This window comes from Mustelus asterias, chromosome 25, assembly GCF_964213995.1.
Source record: "Mustelus asterias chromosome 25, sMusAst1.hap1.1, whole genome shotgun sequence".
NCBI lineage: Eukaryota > Metazoa > Chordata > Chondrichthyes > Carcharhiniformes > Triakidae > Mustelus > Mustelus asterias.
This window is the reverse complement of record NC_135825.1, coordinates 19032762-19058089: the sequence shown is the minus strand read 5'-3', so window position 1 is coordinate 19058089 and position 25328 is coordinate 19032762. Positions and strand designations below refer to the sequence as shown.

The 25328-nt window shown below is 41.1% G+C and overlaps 1 protein-coding gene across 1 annotated transcript in view; it reads left to right on the top strand.

Moving 5' to 3' along the window:
* The window catches only part of LOC144511836 (sortilin-like), a 76178-nt gene that overhangs the window by 8431 nt on the left and 42419 nt on the right, over positions 1 to 25328 (top strand). Inside the window, exons 2-6 of the mRNA XM_078242202.1 lie at positions 8221 to 8280; positions 16757 to 16830; positions 18205 to 18307; positions 19852 to 20016; positions 24303 to 24376. Coding sequence (XP_078098328.1) covers positions 8221 to 8280; positions 16757 to 16830; positions 18205 to 18307; positions 19852 to 20016; positions 24303 to 24376 — 476 coding nt within the window. The remainder of the gene's footprint in view (positions 1 to 8220; positions 8281 to 16756; positions 16831 to 18204; positions 18308 to 19851; positions 20017 to 24302; positions 24377 to 25328) is intronic.

The following is a 25328-nucleotide window of genomic DNA, read 5'->3' as shown; positions in this document are numbered from 1 at the left end:
CAGTGCCTTCAGTTCCTTCTTCCAAATCATTAATGTATATTGTGAAAAGTTGAGGTCCTAGCACCGACCCCTGAGGCACACCACCAGTCATCGGCTGCCATCCTGAAAAAGACCCCTTTATTCTACTCTGCGTTCTGCCAGTCAGCTAATTCTCTATCCATGCCAGGATCTTACCCTTAAATAAGTTAAGAACCCACAGTGTTAACAGTCTCCTAAGTGGCACCTTGTCAAAGGCCTTCTGGAAATCTAAATAAATCACGTCCACTGGTTCTCCTTCATCTAACTTCCTTTGTTACCTCCTCAAAGAACTCTAACAGATTTGTCAGACATGACCTCCCTTGACAAAGCCATGCTGACTCAGTCCTATTTTTTTCATGCATTCCAAGTATTCGCGATCTCATCTTTAATAATGGACTCTAAAATCTTGCCAATGACTGAAGTCAGGCTAGCCGGCCTATAATTTCCCTTCTGCTGCCTCCCTCCCTTCTTAAACAGCGGTGTTACATTAGCTACTTTGCAGTCCTCTGGGACCCTCCCTGCCTCCAGTGATTTCTGAAAGATCACCACCAATGTCTCCACAATTTCCTCAGCTATCTCTTTTAGAACCCTGGGATGTAGTCCATCCGGCCCAAGTGACTTATTCACCTTCAGACCTTTCAGTTTCCCCAGAACCTTTTCCTTAGTGATGGCCACTGCACTCACCTGTGCTTCCTGATTCTCCTGGAGCTCTGGCATCCCATTGGTGTCTTCCACTGTGAAGACTGATGCAAAGTAGCTATTCAGTTCCTCTGCCATTGCTTTGTTTCCTATTATTGCTTCTCCACCCTCAGTTACCAGTGGTCCAATGTCTATTTTTGCCTCTCTTACCTTTTTATATATTGAAAAACAAACTCATCACTTTGTATACTTTTTCTTTTGCTTTTCTGCTGTCCTTGACTTCCCTCGTCGGCCATGGATGCCTCATCCTCCCCTTAGCGTGTTTCCTCCTCCTTGGGATGAATTTCTGTTGTGCTGCCCGAATAACCCCCAAATGCTCCTGCCATTGCTGTTCCACTGTCTTCCCTGCTAAGCTCCCTTTCCAATCAACTCTGGCCAGCTCCTCCCTAATGTCTTTGTAGTTACCTTTATTTAATTGTAATACCATTACATCTGATTTCAACTTCACCCTCCCAAACTGCAGGGTAAATTCTATCGTATTGTGGTCACTGCTTCCTAAGAGTTCCTTCACCTTAAAGTTCCCTAATCAAGTCTGCCTCATTACACATCACTAAATCCAGAATTGCCTGTTCCTTAGTGGGCTCTGTCACAAGCTGCTCCAAAAAAACATTTCTTAGACATTTCACAAATTCCTTTTCTTAGGATCCACTACCCACCCGATTTTCCCAGTCTATCTGCATATTGAAGTTCCCCATAATTTTTGTAATATTGCCTTTTTTATATGCCTTTTCTATCTCCTGATTTTATTTTCTGCTCCACATCCTGACTACTGCTCGGGGGCCTGTACATAACTCCCATCAGGGTCTTTTTGCCTTTGCGATTCCTCAACTCTATCCACAGAGATTTCTATGCCTTCTGGTCCTATATCGCTTCTTGCTATTGATTTAACTTCATTCCTTACTACCAATGCAACCCCGCCCCCTTTGCCCTTCTGCCTGTCCTTTCGATAGGACACATATCCTTGGATATTTAGATCCCAGCCCTGAACCCCTTGCAGCCACATCTCTGTGATGCCCACAACATCATACTGGCCAATTTCAATGTGCGCAGGAAAATTACAACCACCAGAGAAGTGGTACTGAATAAATTGTTGGAGCTATGGGCTGACAAGTGCCTAGGTATGGATGAACCTCATCCTCGGGTCTTAAAAAAAGTGGCTAGTGAGATAGTTAATGTATTGGTTTTAATTGTCCGAAACTCCCTAGATCTGGGGATGTTCCACTAGCTTGGAAGATAACAAATGTAACTCCATTACTTAAAAAGGAAGGGAAGACAGAGAGTGGGAAACTAAAGGCCAGTTAGGTTAATGTCTGTCATGAGAATGTTTAAAGCTATTATTAAAGAAGCTAACGTAGGTACTTGGATAGGTTCAGGTAATCAGGAAGAGTCAACATGGTTTTGTGAAAGTCATGTTTAACCAACTTGTTGGAGTGTTTCGAGGAAGGAACCTGGTTGTGAATAATGAGGAACTGGTGGATGTGCTGCACTTAGATTTCCAGAAGACATTTGATAAAGTGCCATATAAAAGATTATTGCAGAAAATAAAAAAAATCAGTGGGTATTGGACGTGGATAGAAGATTAGCTGGCTAACAGGAAGCAGAAAGTAATCATAAATGGGTTATCCTTAGGTTGGCAAAATGTTACAAGTGGTGTATGACAGGGATCAGTGCTGTGAGGTCAACTGTTTACAATTTATATAGATAACTTGAATGAAGAGATAGTTGCTAAATTTGCTGAGAACACAAACATGGGTAGGAAATAAGTTGTGAAGAGGATAAAAGGAGACTACAAAAATGTCTAGATAGGTTAAGTGAGTGGGCAAAGATCTGGCAAATAGAGTACAATGTAGGAAAATGTGAAATTGTCCATTTTGTCAGGAGGAATAAAGGAGGGGCATATTATAAAATTGGTGAGAGGATGCAGAGGTATCTGGGTGTCTTTGTGCATGAATCACAAAAGACTAATATGCAGGCACAGCAAGTAATTAGGAAAGCAAATAGGTTATCATTTATTGCAAAGGGATTGAATACAAAATTAAGGAGGCTGTGCTTCAGTTATACAGAATTGTAGTGAAACCATCTGGAGGACCATGTACAGTATTGGTCACCTTTATTTAAGGAACACTGTAAATGTGTTAGAAGCAGTTCAGAATGGGCAGGTTGTCTTGTGAGGAAAGGTTGGACAGGCTAGGCTTGTATCCACTGGAGTTCAGAAGAGTAAGAGGTTACTTGATTGAAGCATATCAGATCCTGAGGGGCCTTGACAGGATGGACGTGGGGTGGATGTTTTCTCTGGTGAGTAAATTTAGAAATAAGGCCCACTCTTTAAAAACAAGGGGCTGCCCATTTAAAGTATTGATGAAGCAAAATCTTTTTTCTGAAAGTAGTGTCTCTGGAACTCCCTTCCTGAAAAGGGTTTTTTTTAATAGCTGACTGCTGGTCAGCTATAAAACCACTCCATTTTAATTTTCATTGAAATCAGCAGGTTTGAACTTTGGACTGCCAATCTGCAGTGCCAGTTTTACATGCTGGGCAGGAAGTTGAAAATCTGCCTCCACATAGAATCGTAAAAGGCAGAAGTCATTTAATACATTGTGGTAATGCCAGCTCTTTGAAACAGCTGACCAATTACTCTCACACCTTTGCACTTTCTCTGTAGCCCTGCAAATGATTCCTTTTGAATATATGATCCACCCTTTGGGGCAGTGCATTCCAGAAGGAGCAACATGCTTGGAATCATCCCTGAGCACTCTATGTAACAATATTGGGTTGGAATTGTATATATTTTGCTCTTGTGCTGTTATAAACTTACTCCAAAATTCCCCAGGAAAAGCACTTTGCCGCAGCAATAACACCCAAATGGGGAGATCAAGAGACATTCAATGGCTTTATACCTGCACCAATGTCCTAATAAAACTGATGATTTTTCTTTCCAATTCCCTTTTTATTTTATGATGTGGAGATGCCAGCGTTGGACTGGGGTAAACACAGTAAGAAGTCTCACCACACCAGGTTAAAGTCCAACAGGTTTATTTGGTAGCACGAGCCACTAGCTTTCGGAGCGCTGCCCCTTCATCAGGTGAGTGGGAGTTCTGTTCACAAACAGGGCATATAAAGACACAAACTCAATTTACAAAATAATGGTTGGAGTGCGAGTCTTCGCAGATAATCAAGTCTTAAAGGTACAGACAATAAGAGTGGAGAGAGGGTTAAGCACAGGTTAAAGAGATGCGTACATTACTTTGTAAGTTGAGTTTGTGTCTTTATATGCCCTGTTTGTGAACAGAACTCCCACTCATCTGATGAAGGAGCAGCGCTCCAAAAGCTAGTGGCTTGTGCTACCAAATAAACCTGTTGGACTTTAACCTGGTGTTGTGAGACTTCTTACTACCTTTTATTTTATCCATGCTTTTCTCTTGAGGTTATCTGTACTGTTGTTCAAACAGGCAGCTGAATATCTTAACAGCTTTATGACTGGGTGAGGCTTGTGCAAGACTTATTTGGAAGATAAATTGCTATAACTAAACATCTTGTTGCTCAGTATGAGAAAGCTAGTTGAAAGTAATGAGAGAATAAAACCCCTCTCCAGCCACTGCCCAGTTCATTTTGCCTTGATGCTGCTGTTGCTTAAGTTGGGGCTGCTGTTGGTAGAGTGAATGGTGAGTCATTTGTGTCTCAAAGCTAAGTGTGATTAAGTACAGTGAAGCTGGATTTATACTTCACTTCCCATTCACTATCTGTAATTAGGTGCCCAAAACTGGGCACAGTACTGTGGTCTAATCTTTATATTATACAAAAATAGCATTTCCTCTTTAATTTTTTAGTGCGCTGTTAATGGAAGAAACAAAATTCTATTTGCCTTTGCTCATGACTTCATTGACCTGCACAAGAACTTTACTACAATTTTGATCAACGCCTGTCTCTGCTTATCTATAGCATTGCTCTATTCCTTTTCTTGTTTTTCTTTCCAACATGTGTTGATTCACTCTTCTTTGTGTTAAATTTTTTTCTGCCACCTCGTCAAAGCTTACTTTTCTGTTCCTAGGAATTTTTAAAATTTATGCTGCTTATACATGAGGCCAAATTGAGTGTGGATGTCTGCTTCAAGAGCAGAACTGAACTCTACCAATCCTTGCTGCATATTGTTTCCAAGTTGAGCAACTCTATCTAACTCTGATTGTTTATCTCAGCTTGCCAGTAAACCTTTTGTTCAAGCTTCTAATATAAGCTTCTGAAAGATTTGCAGGTTAGGTGCATTGACCCGAACAGGCACCGGAATGTGACGACTAGGGGAATTTCACAGTAACTTCATTGCAGTGTTAATGTAATCCTTATTTGTGACTAATAAATAAACTTTAACTAAATTTCTCCACTGTTTGAATTGTAATGTCCTGTGAGAGTTATAAAATACTACCTGAAAATTCACAGACTGCACATTCCCTTTTATCCAGAAACAAAATGCAGTAAGTGCTAAAAGTTTGAAATAAAAGCTGAAAATCCTGGAAATAATGAATCTGGCAACATCTGTGCAGCGAGAAAGAAAGTTAACTTTTTGGGTCCATGACTGTACATTGACCTGAAGTATTAACTCTCTCTCTCACCCCACACTTCCTCCCTCTCTGTCTCTCACTCACACACACCACAGATGCTGCCTGACAGCTGAGTATTTCCAGGATTTTCTCTTTCTATTATCTTTCTTCTGTTGGTCATGGCTTTCTTGAAAACAGCAAAAGTTCTCATTTGTCAAACAAGTTTTATATCTTTAACAAGTTTGAGGGTAGCTTGTACTCGATCTCAATTTATGCTTTCCTGTTTTTGTAGTGTGACTTAAAGCTTTGTGAAGAAAAATACCATAACCACTGGCCCAGATTTCACGGTCAGTGGAGGTGATGGCACTCACCACTGACGGGTAATAAAGTTGTCCACAAAGATCTGATCTCAGTGGGATTTCCCCTTTCTTGATGCTAAATCAGGGGGGCTCTGTAGGTATCAAGGAGAGTGATGTCGTTAATCAGGGTTTTCAACCATTTGCACTGAATTATTCTCATGGACAAGAAACCAGGAAATAAAATGACAGGGAGGAGGGCAGTAGTGTTTTCATCAGTGCACCCTATGGATAATTGTACTGACCACCCGTCAGGTGCGGTTCCCCAAAAGATGTTGATTCAGATAAGACCTCTTGGATTTGTCACCGCCTGCTTGGGCTCCTCCCAAATTGTTACAAACCCAGATGAGGGAGGATGAACTCGCTCCGACTTTATTCAACTCCGTGTTAGTAGTAGTAAGTATTAATTTAGTAAGACTCCATTTCCCCTCGGTATCTTTCCCAAACCCAATAGTTCTGTTTTAAAAAGAAGCCATTTAACCAGACTTTCTTGAGTTAGAGTAAGTTCATCAACTACTAAAAAGGTAAGGAGAAAAATGGTAAACCATGTGTATATATTCATACAGATCAGATTCATACAGATAAGAATTAAGTCCAATAGTATGTGAATTTAATAAAAAGGTATATGGAACAGGTTTTGACTCGTGAGGCGTAGATGAAAAAGTGTGCAGCCGCAACAATTTGGTTCAAGTAGAGTTGACTACTGCGGGAGAATAGTTGATTCTTCGACTTTGGTGTTCTGTTGTGGTGGAGAAATTCCCCAGTTTTTTTTCAGCTGTGATCTTTTTGCTGACTTTCAGTCAGAGATATTTCGGATATGCTTGCAAAAATGGCTATTTAGAAGGGGCACTGCTGGTTGTATGTTACTGTGTCACACACCTTAGTGTGAAAAAACTTCCAGCTGCTTATCCTCACAGAGCACACACACACACTGTGGGCAGCCTTTTCAGCTGGCCATGGTTTTTTTCCCCCAAGTGGATGACAAATCCACAATTCTGTCTGGGTATCTTTTGATACCTAGATGAGTTGGCCATTATGTCCCTTTGTCTTTATTGGAGATGGTAATCGATTACAGGATCTCAAGATGGGATGGCCATTATGTCCCTTTGTCTTTACCGAAGATGGTAATCAGTTATTGGATGTTTTTAGAATTACTTTGTATCGAAACAGAGAGGAGTTTCATTGTCCCTTAGAGGATCACCCTGCAGCATTTCTGTCAGCGGCTGAATGTACATTATCAGCCACCTTTTGAGATTTATGTCCATTTAATAAAAATCAGCTCTTATTTAAAGTCCAACGTTTCCATGTGTAATTTTATTTTTTTTCTCCAATATTGAGACAGTGTTGAATCACTGGCAGCAACTTCTTGACTTCTGTGTAACCGTGTTTGTGTGGAATCCAGAAGTTGCTATCAGTTTCAGAGAAGTAATAACTGAGAACACTGACTGTTGCATCATTACTCCAGCAAAATCTAAGCCCTTCCATTGAACATTGTTGATGGTAAGAGCACAGTTCTTCCATCTCCTGTGTCGGCATTGGAAGGAGATAGGTTGTTGAGGGTAATTCAAGAGTGCACCAGGGTGTTGATGAGGGAACAGTCCTTTCTACAAAAGGAAAAAGGAGGGGAAGGTGTTTTTGGTGGCATCAGGCTGGAGGTGGTGAAAATGGAGAATGATCCATTAAGTGCAGAGGGAGGGAACGTGATGAGGATAGCTCTGTCATAGTTCTGGAAGAGAGGATTTCCTTTGTACTCATCTTGCCCTATTCAAGTGAAGCTCATCAATTTTAGCATAGTGCACATTGGGCCATAACCGCTGACTCGTGTTGGAAAGTGATGGCCCACAGAATTTAAGACTTCAATCTGCACTTGCCTAGTTTTGAAAATAATGCTGAAAGTCCTGATGACTGGAGGTGTTTGGGACCTGCATCAAAGGAATAGTTGTGGTCCAAGTGGTAGTCCAGTGACCGTGGGGCAGATAGGGTCTATGGGCCTGGGTGGGGGAGTGGTGGCAGTGGTTTGGATCAGGGCACTACAATTTCTCCCCCATTCCCTTAACAAAATTGGTTGAGAGCTCTCGCAGTAGTTTCTGGCACATGTTGCAAAAAATCGTTTATTAATGTGTCTCATGCATTGTACGAAATAAGTTTTGATGTTGATGGGCTAATTTCTTTCAGGATGACTTCACTCGCAGACTGAACAGTCCTCTACATCATACCTTTTACCAGAATTGTAAGATAATGAGAAAGGACCGGCTGTGCTAATGAACTATAGGGAATTTTCTGTAAATCAATTTATCATTTTAATAGTGAAACTGTAGCCTTGGTGTCAGTGGTAGTGGAGGAGCGTTAGAGTTTGTTTGTTCGGAGCAGAGGATGACTCTGGAGTGCAACATCACTTGAAAACATGTTGTTGGTGTGAAACACAATTGTGCAAGCTGGTGGGCATTAGTACACTAAATGCAAAAAATATCATACAGTTTAAAAATTATTGCCAAAATAAGATCCCCAAGTCTTCTACTGGGCTGCCATTATCAATCAGATTTTGAAGTGGTGCTGCTTTGTAATTGTGTATGTTCTTACAGTAGAAAGTATTTAAATATATTTTCTTTTCCCCTCAGTATGAATTTGTGGACTTGAGTGGATCTGTAACATTGGCATGGGTTGGAGATGGAACTGGTGTAAGTATTGTAAACGTTTTTATTATCTTTATGGTTGTATTAGTTTTAAATTCTTGCAGTTATACTTCATTGAAGTTAATATTTTTTTAAATACTTTAAATTAAAGGAACAGTCCCTGAAAAATGTGGCTGTATAATTGTGAAATATGTCTAATATTAAACCAGTTTGTCAGGAAGGAATGAAACCGGATGTGGCAAATTCAGCCATGTCAATCCTGCATAGCCCTCCTTACTAACATCTGAGGCTTGTGTATAAATTAGGAGAGCTGTCCCTCAGGCCAGTCAAGCCTGACATAGTCATACTCATGGAATCGTGCTTTACAGATAATGTTCCAGACACTAGCATCGGCAACCCTGAGTATGCCCTGTCCCACCGGCAGGACGGGTCCAGCAGAGGTGATGGCACAGAGGTATAGAGCCAGGAGAAAATTGCCCTGGGAGTCCACAACACTGACTCTGGACCCCATGAGGTTTCATGGCATAAGGTCAAACACAGGCAAGGAAACCTCCAGCTGAATATCACTTGCCACATCTCTTCTCTCTCCTCCTGCCCCCTCCCCTCTCTTAGCTGATGAATCAGTGCCCCTCAGTTTTGAACACAACTTGGAGGAAACACTGAGGGTGGAAAGTGGCACAGAATGTACTCTGGGTGTGGAACTTCAATGTTGATCACCATGTAGTACCACAATAGACCGAGTGGCCAGGTACTAAAGGACGTAGCTGCTAGACTGGGTCTGCAGCAGGTGCTGAGGAAACCAACAATAAGGAAAACATGCATGGTTTCAGCCTCATTGATCTGCCTGCCACAGATGATTCTATCCATGACAGTATTGGTAGGAGTGGCAACTGCACAGTCCTTGTGGAGACAAAAGGTGGGATTTTCCGGCCAAGACTGGAAAATCCCACTTGAAGCCAACATGGTCTGTGTCCTGCCTGCTATAATTCCTGTGGCAGGCGGGATGGGAAAATTCTGTCCAAAATCTTATCTTCTCACCATGCTAAGTGGGATTTTGAACAACTGTAGCAACTCAAGACTCCGTATCCATTAGGTGGTATGGACCATCAGCAGCAGCAGAATTGGACTTGACCACAATCTGTGTATCCTTTTCGCCAACATATCCCCCAGGAGCACCACTAGCATATCTAAAATGAACTGTCCACCTGGTGAATCTACAACTCAGGACTACTCATGCCGAACAGTGTAAGTAGCACATAAAGGACAGAACTAAGTAATCCCACAACCAACAGATCAGATTGAAGCTCTGCAGTCCTGCCACATCCAGCTGTGAATGGTGGTGGACAATTAAACAACTCACTGGAGAAGGAGGCTGCACAAATATCCCCATCCTAAACGATGGGGGGGAACTGCAAAAGGTGAGGCTGAAGCATTTGCAACAATCTTCAGCTGTAAGTGCCAAGTGGATAATCCATCTGGGCCTCCTCCAGATGTCCCCAGCACCACAGATGGCAGTCATCAGCCAACTTGATACACTCCATGTGATATCAAGAAATGGCTGAAGGCACTGGCTACTGCAAAGGCTAAATAGGCTTTGACCATATTCTGGCAGTAGTATGAAAGACCTGTGCTCCAGAACTATCTGTGCCCCTTCGCAAGCTGTTCCAATACATCTACCCAGCAATGTGGAAAATTGTCCAGTTATGTCCTGTATTCTAAAAGCAGGACAAATACAGCCTGGCTAATTACCCCACCATCAGTCTACTGACATCAGTGCTATCAAGCACCACTTGCTTAGCAATAACCTGCTCACTGATGCTCAATTTGAGTTCTGCCATGATCACTCAACTCCTGACCTCATTACAGCCTTGGTTCAAACACGGACAGAAGAGCTGAAATCCCGAGGTAAGTTGAGAGTGACTGCCCTAGGTGCCAAGGCAGCATTTTACTGAGTGTGGCTTCAAGGAGCCTTGCAAAACTGGAATCAAAGGGAAAGCTCTCCACTAGTTGGAGCCATACCCAGCACAAAAGAAGATAGTTGTGGTTGTTGGTGGTCAGTCATCTCAGCTTCAGGACTGCAGGAGTTCATCAGGGAAGTGTCCTCAATCTAACTACCTCCTGCTACTTTATCAGTGACCATCCTTCTATCACGAGGTCAGAAGTGGGGATGTTTGCTGATTGTGCAACGTTCAGCATCAGTTGTGACTTCTCATATACTGAAGCAGTCCATGTCTAAAACAGCAAGACCTGGACAACATCCAGGCTTGGGCTGGCAAGTAACATTAGTGTCATACAAGTGCCAAACAATGACCATTTCCAACAAGAGAAAAATCTAACCATTGCCCATCAACGTTCAATGGCATTACCAGTGCTTAATCATCCATGATCAAATCCTGGAGGTTACCATTGACCAGAAACTGGACTGGGATCATTATATAAAACTGTGCAGGTCAGAGGCTAGGAGTTCTGTGGCAAGTACTCACCACCTGACTCCCCAAAGCCCATTCACCATCTCCAAGGCACAAATCAGGAGTATGATGGCATTCTTTCCACTTGCCTGGATGAGTGCAGCTCCAACACCATCCAGGACAAAGCAGCCCATTTGATTGTGCTCATCCACAAACACTCCCTCCACCACTGATGCGCAGTGACAACAATGTACCACCTACAAGGTGCACTGCCGGAACTTGCCAAGGCTCCTTAAACAGCACCTTCAAAACCCACGACCGCTACCATCCAGAATGACAAGGATAGCAGATGCACAGGAACTTCACTACCTGCAAGTTACCCTCTGAGCAGCACACCATCATGACTTGGAAATATATTACTGTTCATTCACTGTTACTGTGTCAAAATCCTGGAATTCTCTTCCTAACAGCACTGTGGGTGTACCTACATCACATGGACTACAGAAATTCAAGAAGGTAGCTCACCAGCACTTGCTCAAGGGCAGTAAGGGATGGGCAATAAATGCCAGCCTAGCCAGCAAAACTAACCTCCCATGAATAAAATAAAAAAAGTACCTGGCAAGGGAGAGTCTGTGATCACTTGGCAGGGGTGCACTTCTCAGCCTTTTGGCTAAGATCAAGCCCAAGATGGGGTTGCAGTGCCTTTTCTTGTCAACTTAGTTCTTGTATGTCTCTCTTGTGGGGATCATGAATATGATTCAATTTGAATTTGGCTTTTGGAGCGAGCAAGAAGATGGATTTGGGTCTGCCTGGTCTGCTTCTAGGCATTGACTTTGTAACTTTAAGAATGGTGCAAAAATTAAAAAATAAATAAACAGGTTAACACTGCTTTTGAAGTATCTGATGGACGAATTTCATCTGGATGTGTCAAAATATTTCTGTTCTCCTATTTACACAGTATATTTGCTAAGCTATATCACCAAGCTGTCTCTTTTTTTAAAAAAGCAACCTTTAACCCAGTGATTAGGTGTTCAAAATTGCACCAAGATTAACGGAATCAGTAACCTAGTTGTATGCATTTATAATAAAGTGGTAAGTAAGACTGCTGCCTGCATAAACAACAGAAGTTCTGTCTCCTAAGAAAATATATTGTGCCAGAACTAGTGTGATTGCAGTTGGGTTTCTGTAATCACCAGTAAACAGACATTTCTAGAAGCTGTCCCAATAATGAGCAGGTTACATTTTTGGATTCCTTTAATTGCTACTGTCTGGTTATTGGAACTCCCTGAAGACTCTTGATAAACTCATTATATAGTGTAGATAAAAATTGTCAGAATTCATCCTCCAGCTTTACGGTTGAGCTTTCTTGCTGCTAAGTGTGTATGTGTGTCTCTGCACATTTAGCTGAAAACAGGATCAGGCTTGTTTGTGATGCCTTCCATTACTAGGCCGTAGACACTTGCTGTCTAAACCCATGCGTGATGGGCGACACTGAAAGGTAGCTGGTTCGTAAAGGAAGGCCTCGAACAGGGCAGCATCTTTAGAACAGGAGTGAAGAAAATTTGTGGCAGAATACATTAATAGTTTTTAAAATTGTATTGACAGAAACTTGTCAAAGCTAATTAGCAGCATGCACCTCTGCTTCCTAAATGGGGTATTGCCTAACAGGAGTATTGAACTTGCAAATTTACAAAAATATTTTCAGTTGGTAGGTCAGGGACACCTTAACAGTTTAGTACTTTGTGACCATTTGAATCATGATTTAAATCTTTGCTCCCTTTTTAGAAGCCTTGTGTAGAAACTGTGGCCTGTAATTCCCTGGCTCTTACCGTTGGATTTTTTGGGGGGGGCGGGGTTTGGTGAGACAGGCACTTTAAAAAAACTTTATCGGATACAAAGTGGCAATCGCCACTGCTAATCTGAGGAAGATATGGCCGTGTGTTCTTCTAACTGCTTTCGTCTTGCTTTGGGCCTTTATGCTACCACGATGCTGCCCTGTTTAGAGTGTAAATTTCCATACTTATTGACACACATTTGACATTGGTACGTGGTAGTTTTGTGTTGAGCTATTTTATGGGTCTTCCAAAAAAATGTTACAACTTAAATTATTCATAATTGCAACTTCCATACACAGGCAAGTGCAAATGTTTTGGGAAAAAAGTTTGGCTCTTGGAAACCCTACCTGCAGTGTCCCTTCATATCAGGTTTACAGTACCGTGAGGTTGGTGTTCAGGCTGAAAGTATGTTGCTGACATATGCAAGAGTAGCACTTGCCAAAGTGGGAGACTGGGGTTTTGGTGGGGTATGTTGGCACAGGTTAGTCTCTGGTTACCTTTTTCTTCTAACCTCTCTGACTCTCATGAGCAAATTGCTCACCTAATGTTTTGAACTTGGGAACACTGTGCGATAGTCTTAAAATGGCCCTGCCCCATTCCACCTCTTCGTTCTTCCTCATCCTGTTTGTGGATATTTCTAAACTTGGCTTTACAGCAGCGGAATAATAAGCAACCTTTCATAGAATCCATTTCATAGAAACCCTACAGTGCAGAAGCAGGCCATTTGGCCCATCGAGCCTGTAACCCATATATTTACCTTGATAGTCCCCCTGACACTAAGGGGCAATTTAGCACGGCTGATCAACCTAACCTGCACATCTTTGGAATGTGGGAGGAAACCCACGCAGACACACCGATTAATGTGCAAACTTCACACAGTCACCCAAGGCTGGAATTGAACCTAGGTACCTGGCGTTGTGAGGCAGCAGCGCTAACCCTGCTTTGTGTGTTGCTCTCTGTCTGACTACAGCAATGGTGTCTGGGTATGGGGACTGTACTTGTACAGTCTGTGTTTTAGCAAGGGGCATGATTATTATCAGACAAATTTTTTAAAGTCCTGCACTGCCCATTGTACCGAATTCATGTGGTTTTTTCCAACTCCTTAGCACCATCCAAACCCATGACCACTACCATCAAGAAGGATCAGGATAGCAGATACATAGGAACACCACCACTGGAAAGTTCCCTTCCAAGACCACACATTATCCTGGCTTGGAAGTATATCACTGTTTCTTCACTATTGCAGGGTCAAAATCCTGGAATGCCCACCCTAACAGCACTGTAGGTATTCCTAAGCCACGTGGACTGCAGCAGTTCAAGAAGGCAGCTCACCATCACCTTTTTCCAGTGCAAATAGGAATGGGCAATAAATACTGGCCTAGCCAGTGACGTCCACATCCCATGAATTAATTAAAATAAATTTTTGAAGATCCATACAAAGTTAATATAAGGAATTCTTGCAACTTTCCCTGATGTGTTTTGTTGTTACTCTGTTATCAAATTGGCAATCATTTGGCGAAATTCATTTTATAAACAATAGCTCATGAAGATGCTATGTGTAGTTACAATGGCAATGAATCAGAAAGCATTGAATGTCAAACTGAATGCTATTTGGCCTGCTCCTCAAGTACACAAGTGTGGGTGTGGGAGATGGAGAGAATGCACTCTATTTGTGCCAGTGCATGTGTTCTTTCCAAACCCTAATCTTGAATATATTAATTTGAAGTTTACTGAACACATAAAAATTGCTACAGGTATGTAATCATTATTCCATTTCTTTTTTCAGCCTATTTCATTTTCGAACCAAAGTTTTTCATTCTAAATTTTGGAAGTTTATTAAGAGTCTTTTAACAGAGTACAGCATTGGTGCTTTCTGGATAATTAGGGACATTGTGAATGCTCTGACCACATGATTCAACTTCAGCTCAGTTTCATAATTCTTGGCCAAAGTATTGAGTCCATGCCCATTAATTTTGGAGTGATCTGAGACCTTTAAGTAAACACTTTAATGAAGAGTAAAATATAAAATACAGTGCATTGGGCACAATTATAAATGTAATTTTGATCTTGTTTCTATTATGAATTTCTGTGAATCCTGTTGGTAGCCAAATTATGCAATTTCAGAGAGATAAACTCACTGGAATACCAGCTGCTGTGTGAAATAATGACAGCCTTTAACATTGAACATCCTGTCACAGTAACAACTTCAAGGACTAAGATAAAAGCAAAATACAGCAGATGTTGAAATCTGAAATAAAAACAAAGTGCTGGAAAATCTCAGGTCTGACAGCATCAAGCCAACGTTGGGTCATCCTGACTCGCCAAAGTTTCGAGTCAGGATGACCCAAGGGCCATTCTGACTCAAAACGTTGACTTTATTCTCTCTCCATAGATGCTGTCAAACCTGCTGAAATTTTCCAGTGCTTTCTGTTTAACTTCAAGTGCTAATCGGTTTTCTAAGAAATGTGTGTCCAGTAGGCCAAAATTCAAGTATAATTGTTTGTAACGTTTTCAGCCAAAAACAGATTTGAGAGCGTGCTAAATTCTTAGTAATCCAAGCTAGCTCGCCAGAAAATAGTCACTGCGGCTGCCTCGCACTATCTAGTAACTGACCTGATGTGTGGTTACACAAGTGCCAAGTTCTGTCATAATGACAGCAAACACCTGTTCTTTGGAATGTGATTGAAACAGCAATCTTCCTTATCCACATGCCTTAAGTGTCAGTGTACAGCTCCTTTCCTGTGCTATTCTGATCTTCTGGATCATTCATTAAGAGTGAATGGAAGATTTGTAAAATAATGCTAATTGAAGGTTCACTTGTTGATTAGATTCCTCTCCTCTCCTTTCATTACTCAGCATTTCTGAGGAGAGGTTTCATATCTTGTTATTTTGAAAAAGGTATTCCTCTTTAGCAGCGTGTGCTTTCCATACCAAAACTAATTGGAAGTTCATAGAAATTCATAGTTGTAACTTTGTACATCAAAGAAAGTTCACTTATTTTGTTACGTTAAAGTAACGGCTTAAGCCAGGCATCTTTTGTTCAAGGCCGTTTTTCAGTTGTATGATTTAGTTTTGTTAGAATTTGGGGAACTTTCAGTTTTGTAGGTTGGTATGCATGACTGTCAGTTGAGCAGAAGGCAGACATGTGATTGCTCTTGTGACTGAGCATGCAAGCTGCTCCAACATGCAGTGCGTGTGCGCGGCGGTTTTATAGACCAACCGACGGACCGCATTGGTCGCTTAGTCTGCTTTAATTTAGACCCCTATTTGCAGCACATCTGCAGTGCCACAAAGTGACACTGATCCTGTTGCGTTAACAGTACTGATCCTGTTGAGTTAACATTTCTGATCCCTGAGGGTGTGCCTCAGGGGTCAGTACTGGGTCCACTGTTATTTGTCATTTATATTAATGATTTGGCTGAGAATATAGGAGGCATGGTTAGTAAGTTTGCAGATGGTGGATAGAATGGTGAAGAAGGCATTCGGCATGCTTGGTTTCATCGGTCAGAACATTGAATACAGGAGTTGGGACGTCTTGTTGAAGTTAGACAAGACATTGGTAAGGCCACACTTGGAATACTGTGTGCCGTTTTGGTCACCCTATTATAGAAAGGATATTATTAAACTAGAAAGAGTGCAGAAAAGATTTACGAGGATGCTACCGGGACTTGATGGTTTGGGTTATAAAGAGAGGCTGGATAGATTGGGACTTTTTTCTCTGGAGCGTAGGAGGCTGAGGGGTGTTCTTATAGAGGTCTATAAAATAATGAGGTGCACAGGTCAGCTTGATAGTCAATATCTTTTCCCAAAAGTAGGGGAGTCTAAAACTAGAGGGCATAGGTTTAAGGTGAGAGGGGAGAGATACAAAAGTGTCCAAAGGGGCAATTTTTTCACAGAGGGTGGTGAGTGTCTGGAATAAGCTGTCAGAGGTAGTAGTAGAGGCGGGTACAATGTTTTTAAAAAAGCATTTAGATAGTTACATGGATAAGATGGGTGTAGAGGGATATGGGCCAAATGCAGGCAATTGGGACTAGCTTAGGGGTTTTTAAAAAAAAAAGGCGGCATGGACAAGTTGGGCTGAAGCACCTGTTTCCATGCTGTAAACCTCTATGACTCTTTAACCACAGAACAGTTTCAGCGAGATATGAGATGGATTGAAATTTTTGTACATCAATAATGTGAAAGTATTCTATTGTAAAGAATTCTAGATTTGGGGGAAAATGTCATCAACATATTAGACCAAAGTTTAATTGTGTTTAGTTGTGTTTTCATTCACAGGTGCTCTTGGCCTTAACAACTTTCCAGCTGCCATTCTTGGGAATTAGCTTTGGACAGTCACGGTTATACAGAAGGTAATGTATGTAATCTTCAGCCTTCGATAATATTTTTGACAGAGCCATATTAAACAACTTTTACAGCTGTTGTTTGAATTTTGGAAGAGAAAATTAGTTATTCAAATGAGTAATCCAGTTCAGGAATTTGAATGGACAGGTCTGCAACCAGGACGCACACTGTTACTGTCTTATTTTTATTGTAAGCAGTAGCAGAGTTTATCAGTCTTTGGCAGTTATGTTGAAGCTGCCATACAGTGCTAAAAATGTCTTAATCATTTGTGAGTGTGCTACGGCATCCGTCTGTAACTGAGCTCTGACTGCTGTGCAGTCCCTCATTCTTTATCCACTCAAGTTTAGCATTTTAGCAATCTCTGACCACATGCTGATTTGTAGTAGAATCTACAAAATTGTTTGCTTCTTGTACGCTGTTGTGACCTGACGGTAACCATGCTGACAGTAGACTAACAAAACCTTCATTCAGCTTTGTTTGCAGTGGAAGCTGGATTTCCATTAAGAATGTTCAGATTTATTCTGTATTGGGCTGGCACGGTAGTTGGTACTGCTGCCTCATAGCGCCATGGACCTGGGTTCAATTCCTGTGGTTTGGGTGACTGTGCGGAGTTTGCATGTTCTCCTCGTGTTTCTGTGGATTTCCTCTGGGTGCTCCGGTTCCCTCCTACAGTCTGAAAGACAAGCTGGTTAGATGGACTGGCCATGCTAATTTCTCCCTCGGAGTGTGGCGACTAGGGGATTTTCACAGTAACTTCATTGCACTGTTAATGTAAGCCTACTTGTGACTAATAAATAAACTTTTACCATGGATGTGAAAGTTGTATTTGCAAATTATGAACAGTTTCATTGGGACTTGCTTGGAGTATATTAGGGCAGGATTGTCTAAATTCTTTGTACCTTTTGGATAGTTTAAAAACTGAGAAGCGAGATAATGAAAAACATGACCATAAGTGGCAAATAAGCATAATAGAACTTTGTTACGAATTTCATAATCTGATTTCAGCAACAATATAAAATTTGCATTGCCAGTGAAGTTTATTCCTACTTGAGAATGGTGTAGTGACGGTTTCTGGCTAACTATTCAGAAACCTTCCAATTGTTCCTTTTTAATTGCTACGAGAAGTTAACTATATTAATCTGGTTATGGAAAGATGGCTATTCTTTACTTGGTAATGCTCTCTGAAGAATTGCCTGGCTAAGATTGGGAATTTGCCATGCTTCAAATCTTCATAAAAGTATGTTCTATCACTAAGTCACAGTATTATAATATATCTTACAAGTACTAATGTAGTGTTTTTTTTTGTTGTGTCATTTTCAGACTTTGTTTATTTATTCAGTGGGTTGCATGCTTTATTGTTTTAATTGATAATTTTCTTTCAGTAATAATTATGGAAAGACCTTCTCTGACATTACAAAACTCATCAACAATACTTTCATCCGTACTGAATTTGGAATTGTTATTGGCCCCGAGAATTCTGGAAAGGTAACCCTTTTATGTTGTATGCTAGACTGATTTAGAATGTCCAACACTGTAATTTTCCAATGTCGTGTGTTGTGATAGATTTTCCATTGCTATCTTGCTTTTGAAGTTTTCTCAAACTGGATTGGTGTTGGATTTACATTGCATAGTTAAGATCTGAATTCATAACCATAGGTTTGTTTCGGACACTGTGCTGAGCTACAAATGTCAACTTTGTGTGGGTGGCGGGGTACATCTTAGTTCCCTGTAGAGACAGATCATTGGAGAGAGAATCCTCATGGTCTGTTCTTGCACGTGTCCAGCAACAACAGAACGATGTTTGGTAGTTTGAGGTCAGCCATAGGTCAACCATCCGACTGCCCATTGATACAGGAAGACCCTAAGAAAGGGGTAAGGAAGAATATATTTATTTAAAAAAAAATACAATTGCACAGTGTGGAAACAAATTTGGAGAATGTAATGCATGCTGATCACGTGACAAATATAGAAGCCAGATGACACTGAACTCATAGCACATCTATCCAAAAAGATTCTGCAATTCCACGACCTTGGCATCCATATGTTAAACATTTTGTAAGCTCCAACAAACTGTGAAATGAAGTAATAGGAACTGGCTTGTGCCCACAATTCCCAAGTCAGCCTACTCACAATCTGTTGATACTCTTATCCAGAAGAGTCCTTATCTGTTTTAGCACACTCTTGTGCATCAACAATTAACTCCAAATGTGGCACTGTTCCAGTGAGTTGGGCTGTCAATTGGCTTCACATGGCTTTTTCTTGACCAAGGAATTCAATTGCTTTGGAAAATTTGCTCACAACTATGAGGATGGCATCAGCCAGGAAGAAAGTAAATATAATTCATTAACTTCTGTAAATTGATAGGGGGGGTAATGTCATCAAGCTCCATGGACGCACAGGGTACTGAATTGTTACAGGAATTGGGTAGACTGCTGTAACCAATCAAGCTTCTATAAAACAGTTTGAGATCTGCCAGGCTGTATAATTTCAATTATATATTTGAAATATAAACTACACTTGCTAGACTGGTTTGCTGATGACTTTCGGACTGCTACCAGTGGTTAAATAACAGAAGTAGACAGTTTGCATTACCTAAGGTAGTTTTAACTCCTGGCAGTTCTGGTAGCATAATTGCAGAGGAAGCCAATGTTGGAGACAGAGGCAGGTTTGCAGTTTTGTTTCTCCCTTCAATGGCCTGAGCAGTAGAAGTACCAACTCTGGGCGAGACAGCGAAGGAGGAATTTTGCTCCGGTTGGTTAGCATGTTCCCACCTCAATAACTGTTAGAAAAATAGTCTCAAATGGCCATGAACAGAACTTGAAAAATTGTTTTAATGTGAAACTGGTACATGTGAAACTCCTCCCTTCAGCATAATAGAGCCACTTCAGTGAGTTGTTTTCCATTATACATATAGTATTAGTTAAGTGTTTGTGTGTTTAGGGAGAAATGAGAGTTAACTTAATTTAAAAAAAACACCTAATGTACATTTCAGGATGACAATTGTTCTCCCTTTCTCTCTCCTTTTTTAGGTGATCCTTACGGCTGATGTATCTGGGAAGAGCGGTGGTGGAAGGATCTTCAGGTCAAGTGATTTTGGCAAGAACTTTTCGCCCAAAAATCTTCCTTTTCACCCACTATTGCAGATCTTTTACAATTCCAAAAATTCTGATCATTTGCTAGCACTCAGCACAGATGTAAGTACATCTACGAAGAAAACTATTGTATTCATTAACTGTAATGAGTTTTGGTTATTCAGGAGGTGCAAAAATAATGTTGAAATTCTTGTGCTGTGGGATAACTGGAGGTTGAACATGACAGTTCAGCCAGTAATGGAAAAAATGGTACTTCTGGCATTTATTCTCTTTACAGCAATATTTTATTTTGTGAAGCAAAAGTTTTAGAAAAACCTCACTCTTGGGACATGGACATCACTGGCTAGGTAAGCGTTCATTGCCCATCTCGCATTGCCCTTGAGAAGGTGGTGATGAGCAGTTTTTTGGAACCAGTGCAGTCTGTGGTATAGGTTCATGTATAAGAGAGGGAATTCTGGGATTTTGACCTGCGACAGTGAAGAAATCGTGAACTATTTCCAAGTCATGATTGTGAATGACTTGGAGGAGAGCTTCCAGATGGTGGTGTTCCCATGTATCTGTTATCCTTCGAGATGGTAGTCATTGTGGGTTGTCTGGGGAGACTTGGTGAGTTCCTGCATTGCTTCTTTTAGATATACATACTGCTCCCACTGTGCATCAGTGGTGGAGGGAGTGAATGTTTATGGATGGGTGCCAATCAAGTGGGCTCCTTTGTCCTGGATGGTGTTGAGCTTCTTGAATGTTGTTGGAGCTGCACTCATCCAGGCAAGTGGAAAGTATTCCATCACACTCCTGACTTGTGCCTAGTAGATGATAGACAGGCTTAGGGAGTCAGGAGGTGAGCTGCAATGAAGGTAAGGATGCAGATGCAGTAGGCAGCAAAAAAGGCAAATTGTATGTTGGCCTTCATAGCGAGAGGATTCGAGTGCAGGAGCAGGGATGTCTTGATGCAATTATGATGTGGAGATGCTGGCGTTGGACAGGGGTAAACACAGTAAGAAGTCTAACAACACCAGGTTAAAGTCCAACAGGTTTATTTGGTAGCAAAAGCCACTAGCTTTCGGAACAGGCTGTCCCTTCGTCCGGTGGGTGGGAGTTCTGATTACAAACAGGGCACAAAGACGCAAACTCAATTTACATGAATAAGGATTGGATCCTTGATGCAATCATACAGGGCTTGGTGAGTATCTAGAGTATTGTGTGCACTTTTGGTCTCCTTATCTGAGGAAGGATGTTCTTGCTCTAGAGGGAGTGCAGAGAAGGTTTACCAGACTGATTCCTGGGATGGCAGGACTGACGTATGAGGAGAGGTTGAGTCAGTTAGGATTGTATTTGCTGGAGTTCAGAAGAATGGGGGGGTGATCTCATAGAAACCTATAAAATTCTAATAGGACTAGACAAGAAGGATGTTCCCGATGATGGTGCTGTCCAAAATCAGGGGTCACAGCCTGAGGCTACAAGATCGACTGTTTAGGGCAGAGATGCAGAGCAATTTCTTCACCCAGAGTGGAAGGGCTGAATGGCCGCCTCCTGCCCCTATTTTATGTGTTATTTGTTACAGGATTCCTGGCCTCTGAGCTGCTGTTGTAGCTTTAGTGTGTATATGGCTAGTCCAGTTCAGTTTCTGTAGAGGATTCAGTAATAGTAATGCCTTTGAATGTCATGGGGTGATGGTTAGATCCTCTCTTGTTGGAGATAGTCATTGCTTGGCACTTTTGTGATGTGAATGTTACTTGCCACACTTGGCCAAATGCTGCCTTGATGCCAAAGGCAGTCTCTCTCGGCTCACATCAGGTAGTCAGACCTTTTTTTTTGTTCTCCAAGCTTAAATCAAAATTGTGATGAGGTCAGGAGCTGAGTGGCCCTGGTGGAGCCCAAGCTGAGCGTCAGTGAGCAGGTTATTGCTAAACAAGCGCCACTTAACAGCACTTAATGACCCCTTCCATCACTTTACTGGGGATTGAAAGTGGGCTGATGGGGTAATTAGCTGGGTTGGGTTTGTCTGCATGTTGTGTACAGGACATATCTGGGCAATTTTCCACATTGCTGGGTAGATCCTAGTGTTGTAGCTGCTGTACTGGAACAGTTTGGCTTAGGGGGCACACGGCAAGTTCTAGAGAAGAAGTCTTCTGTACTATAGTCAGGGCCAATAGACTTTGCAGCATCCAATGCCTTAAGTCAATTCTCAATATAGTATAGAGTGAATCAAATTGGCTGAAGACTGACCTCTGTGATACAGGGGACCACTGGGCGATCCTAGATGGATCATTCATTCAGCACTTCTGGCTGAAAATTGTTGCAAATGCTTAAGCCTTATCTTTGCGGTACAACCATTGCAATGTGTCGTGGAAACCACTTCAGGGAGGCAATAGTGTAGTGGTATTGTCACTGGGTTAGTAATGTTCTGAGGACTGGTTAAAATCCCACCATGGCAGATGTTGACATTTGAATACAATTAAAAATAAATCTGAAATTAAAGGTCTAATGCATAGCATGAAACCACTGTCACTTGTTTAAAAACAAAAGTGGTTCACTAATAGCATTTAGGGAAAGAAATCTGCCATTCTGACCTGGTCTGGCCTACATGTAACTCCAGCTGTTCAGCAATGTGGTTGACTCATTAATGGGCAGTAAATGCCCACATCCCATGAAAAAAATATTTTCCCAGTTTTGTAAAATTAGATGGCATTTGGGATAATATGTAAAGTTTTATGCAGATGTAACAGTTATGTTTGCTTAATTGACTAAAAGCTTTCACAACTATCACTTGTACATTAATGTTAATTGCATAATATTTATTGCAATAAATGATTACAGGGCTTAGCAGGGTAGATGCAGGAAGGGTGTTTCACCTGTCTAGAATCAAGGGACGCAATCTCAAAATAAGGACTGAGGTGAGAAGAAATTTCTTCAAAGGGTGGTGAATCTTTGGAACTTCCTGCTCCAGGGGCCTGAAGAGGCTCTGTCGTTAAGTATTTTCGAGACTCAGATTGGTAGATTTCTACATGTGAAGGAATATGGAGAAAGTGCAGAAAAATGGTGTAAAAGTAGAAGATCAGCCACGTTCTAATTGACTGGCAGAGTGGGCTCAAAGGGCTGAATGGCCTACTCCTGCTCATATTTCATAAGTTCTTATTGGGAAATCTGATGGAAATAGAAATCGGAAGAGAAAAATCAGTGATACTTAAATATAAATGATTCAGAATGCTTTATGTTCTGCATATTTGCTTGCCACTTTTAACACTTCTGGAAGCATTGCTGATGTTTTTAGAATATAGGGTATTCAGACATGTCTGGTTTGAGATGTCTGGCTTTTATTTTTGCATAGAGTCAGGTTATCCTTTCCAGCCAGAGAAATGCCACGACCAAAAGTAAATAGTGCTTTATGGTGTAAAATGTGTTACTAATTTGGCACCAACTAGAAGATTTTTTTTATTCATTCATGGGACATGGGCGGCGTTGCCCATCCCTAGTTACCCTTGGAGGACAGTTGAGAGTCAACCACATTGCTGTGGCTCTGTAGTCATAGGTAGGCCAAATCAGGTGAGGACGGCAGATTTCCTTCCCTAAAGAACATTAGTGTACCAGGTGGGTTTTTCTGACAATTGAAGCTTCCTTCCTTCCAATTCTGCTGTCCTCCACTCAGTGCCTTGGGAAACCTGTGTACTACACCTGACCTGGGTCAAAAGTTAAGAAACTGGCAGTGGAGTGGCAATCCAACTCTGCCACCCCATCCTGGAAGTTCAGGGCCAATAAGTTAATAGCAAACTTGGGAATTACCTACATGGCAGTTGTCTAGTAACTAAGGAGCAATCTGCATAGTGTAAAAAGTAGGAAGAGCTCAGGAAGAGACAGTCCAACTTGGTGTAGTTTTAGTTTTATTTCCAAACCGATTTAAAAAGTTTCATGTGAGAGGATACTAGTGAGTTCAAGATGATAGGCATGCATTAAAAAGTTGGCAGAGGGATACTTGCAGGGGAAAGTAAAGTTAAAGTTAAGTTTGTTTATTAGTGTCACAAGTAGGCTTACGTTAACACTGCAAGGAAGGTATTGTGGAAATCTCCTTGTATTAAGGGGAACCAGGGATCAGCATTGGGACCCTTCCTGTGAGTTTGATTCAGAATACTCCAAACAGCTGGATCTGCTAAATTCATGAACTCCACGATGAATTAAGCAGAATGTAAATAATTAAGTTAACAAAATATATTGTCTAAATATGATCAGTAGCTGGTGAAATTCAATTTATATAACATCTTTCACAATCACTGGAAGTCCCAAAGTGCTTTACACTCATCAAACATGGCAGCTTATCTGTGTGTGAGATGTAGTGTTACAGTCCGTGCTAAGATTTTATTCTTTTGTCTAATATGTTATTTGTAATATTCCAGAATGTTCTGTGGTTTTCCTCCGATTTTGGTGAAACGTGGAAAAATATTCACGACTTTGTCTGTCTTGTTAAGTGGTAAGTAAAGCTTAAATGATGGTAACTGATGACTGAACATATTTTGTTAAAGTATGTAGTAATTCATTAACGTAGTAAATGCCTCAAATAGTTCACAAAGCAGAGTTGATGTTGAACAGTAATACTGTTGACGATGACGGTTTTGAAGGTGGGAGAAAGAAAGCAAAGTGGGTTTAAGGAGGTAGCTCCAAAGACTTGGGTTGAAGGCACTATTTCCAAATTAGTGGAGGAACAGGAAGGAGAAGAGGCCAAAGTTGGAAGGGTGTTATTAGGAATGTTGAGTTAGATGTAATTGTAGTGATAGAATAAAGATGAGGCCACAAAGAAACCATAAGTTAAGAATTGAGAATTTTGAATTAACTGTTAATGGAGAAGGGGAAATGATTATATTTGAAAAGGCCAAATGATGATTGAATCATAGAAGATGTAAAGTAGGTTTGGATTTTTAAATTGGCTTTGAAATCACCTTGTGGGTTGGATTTTTTTCATTTCTTTCATGGGGTGTGAACATCACTGGTTAAGCCAACATTTGTTCCTGTCCCAAGTTGCCCTTGAGAATGCACCAATTGGTGGCAGAGGATTGATTTTGTTAATATTCAACTGGAGAATGGTCTAATTTAAACATGGCTATGTATTGGAAAGTCTGTATGATAACGCAATTATGAGCACAGTGGATATTTATTGCTGAATAAGGCAAATCCCAGAGGATTTGGCTTTTCGGCCATACCTTTTTTGTATTCTGAAAACGAGAAGAAAAGTACTGACCTCAACACTAAGAAGTCCAGGAACACTTTTGAGATTTATAAAATTAAAATGTTCATTAACAAGAAGAAAACTTGAGTACAAAAGATTACAGTTAAAATTAGCTTTACAAAACATTCCTCCCACAAGACACTCCCTATTTGGTCAGACCCACAAGAAAACACCACCCAGGCAACCTTGAGCACACAAA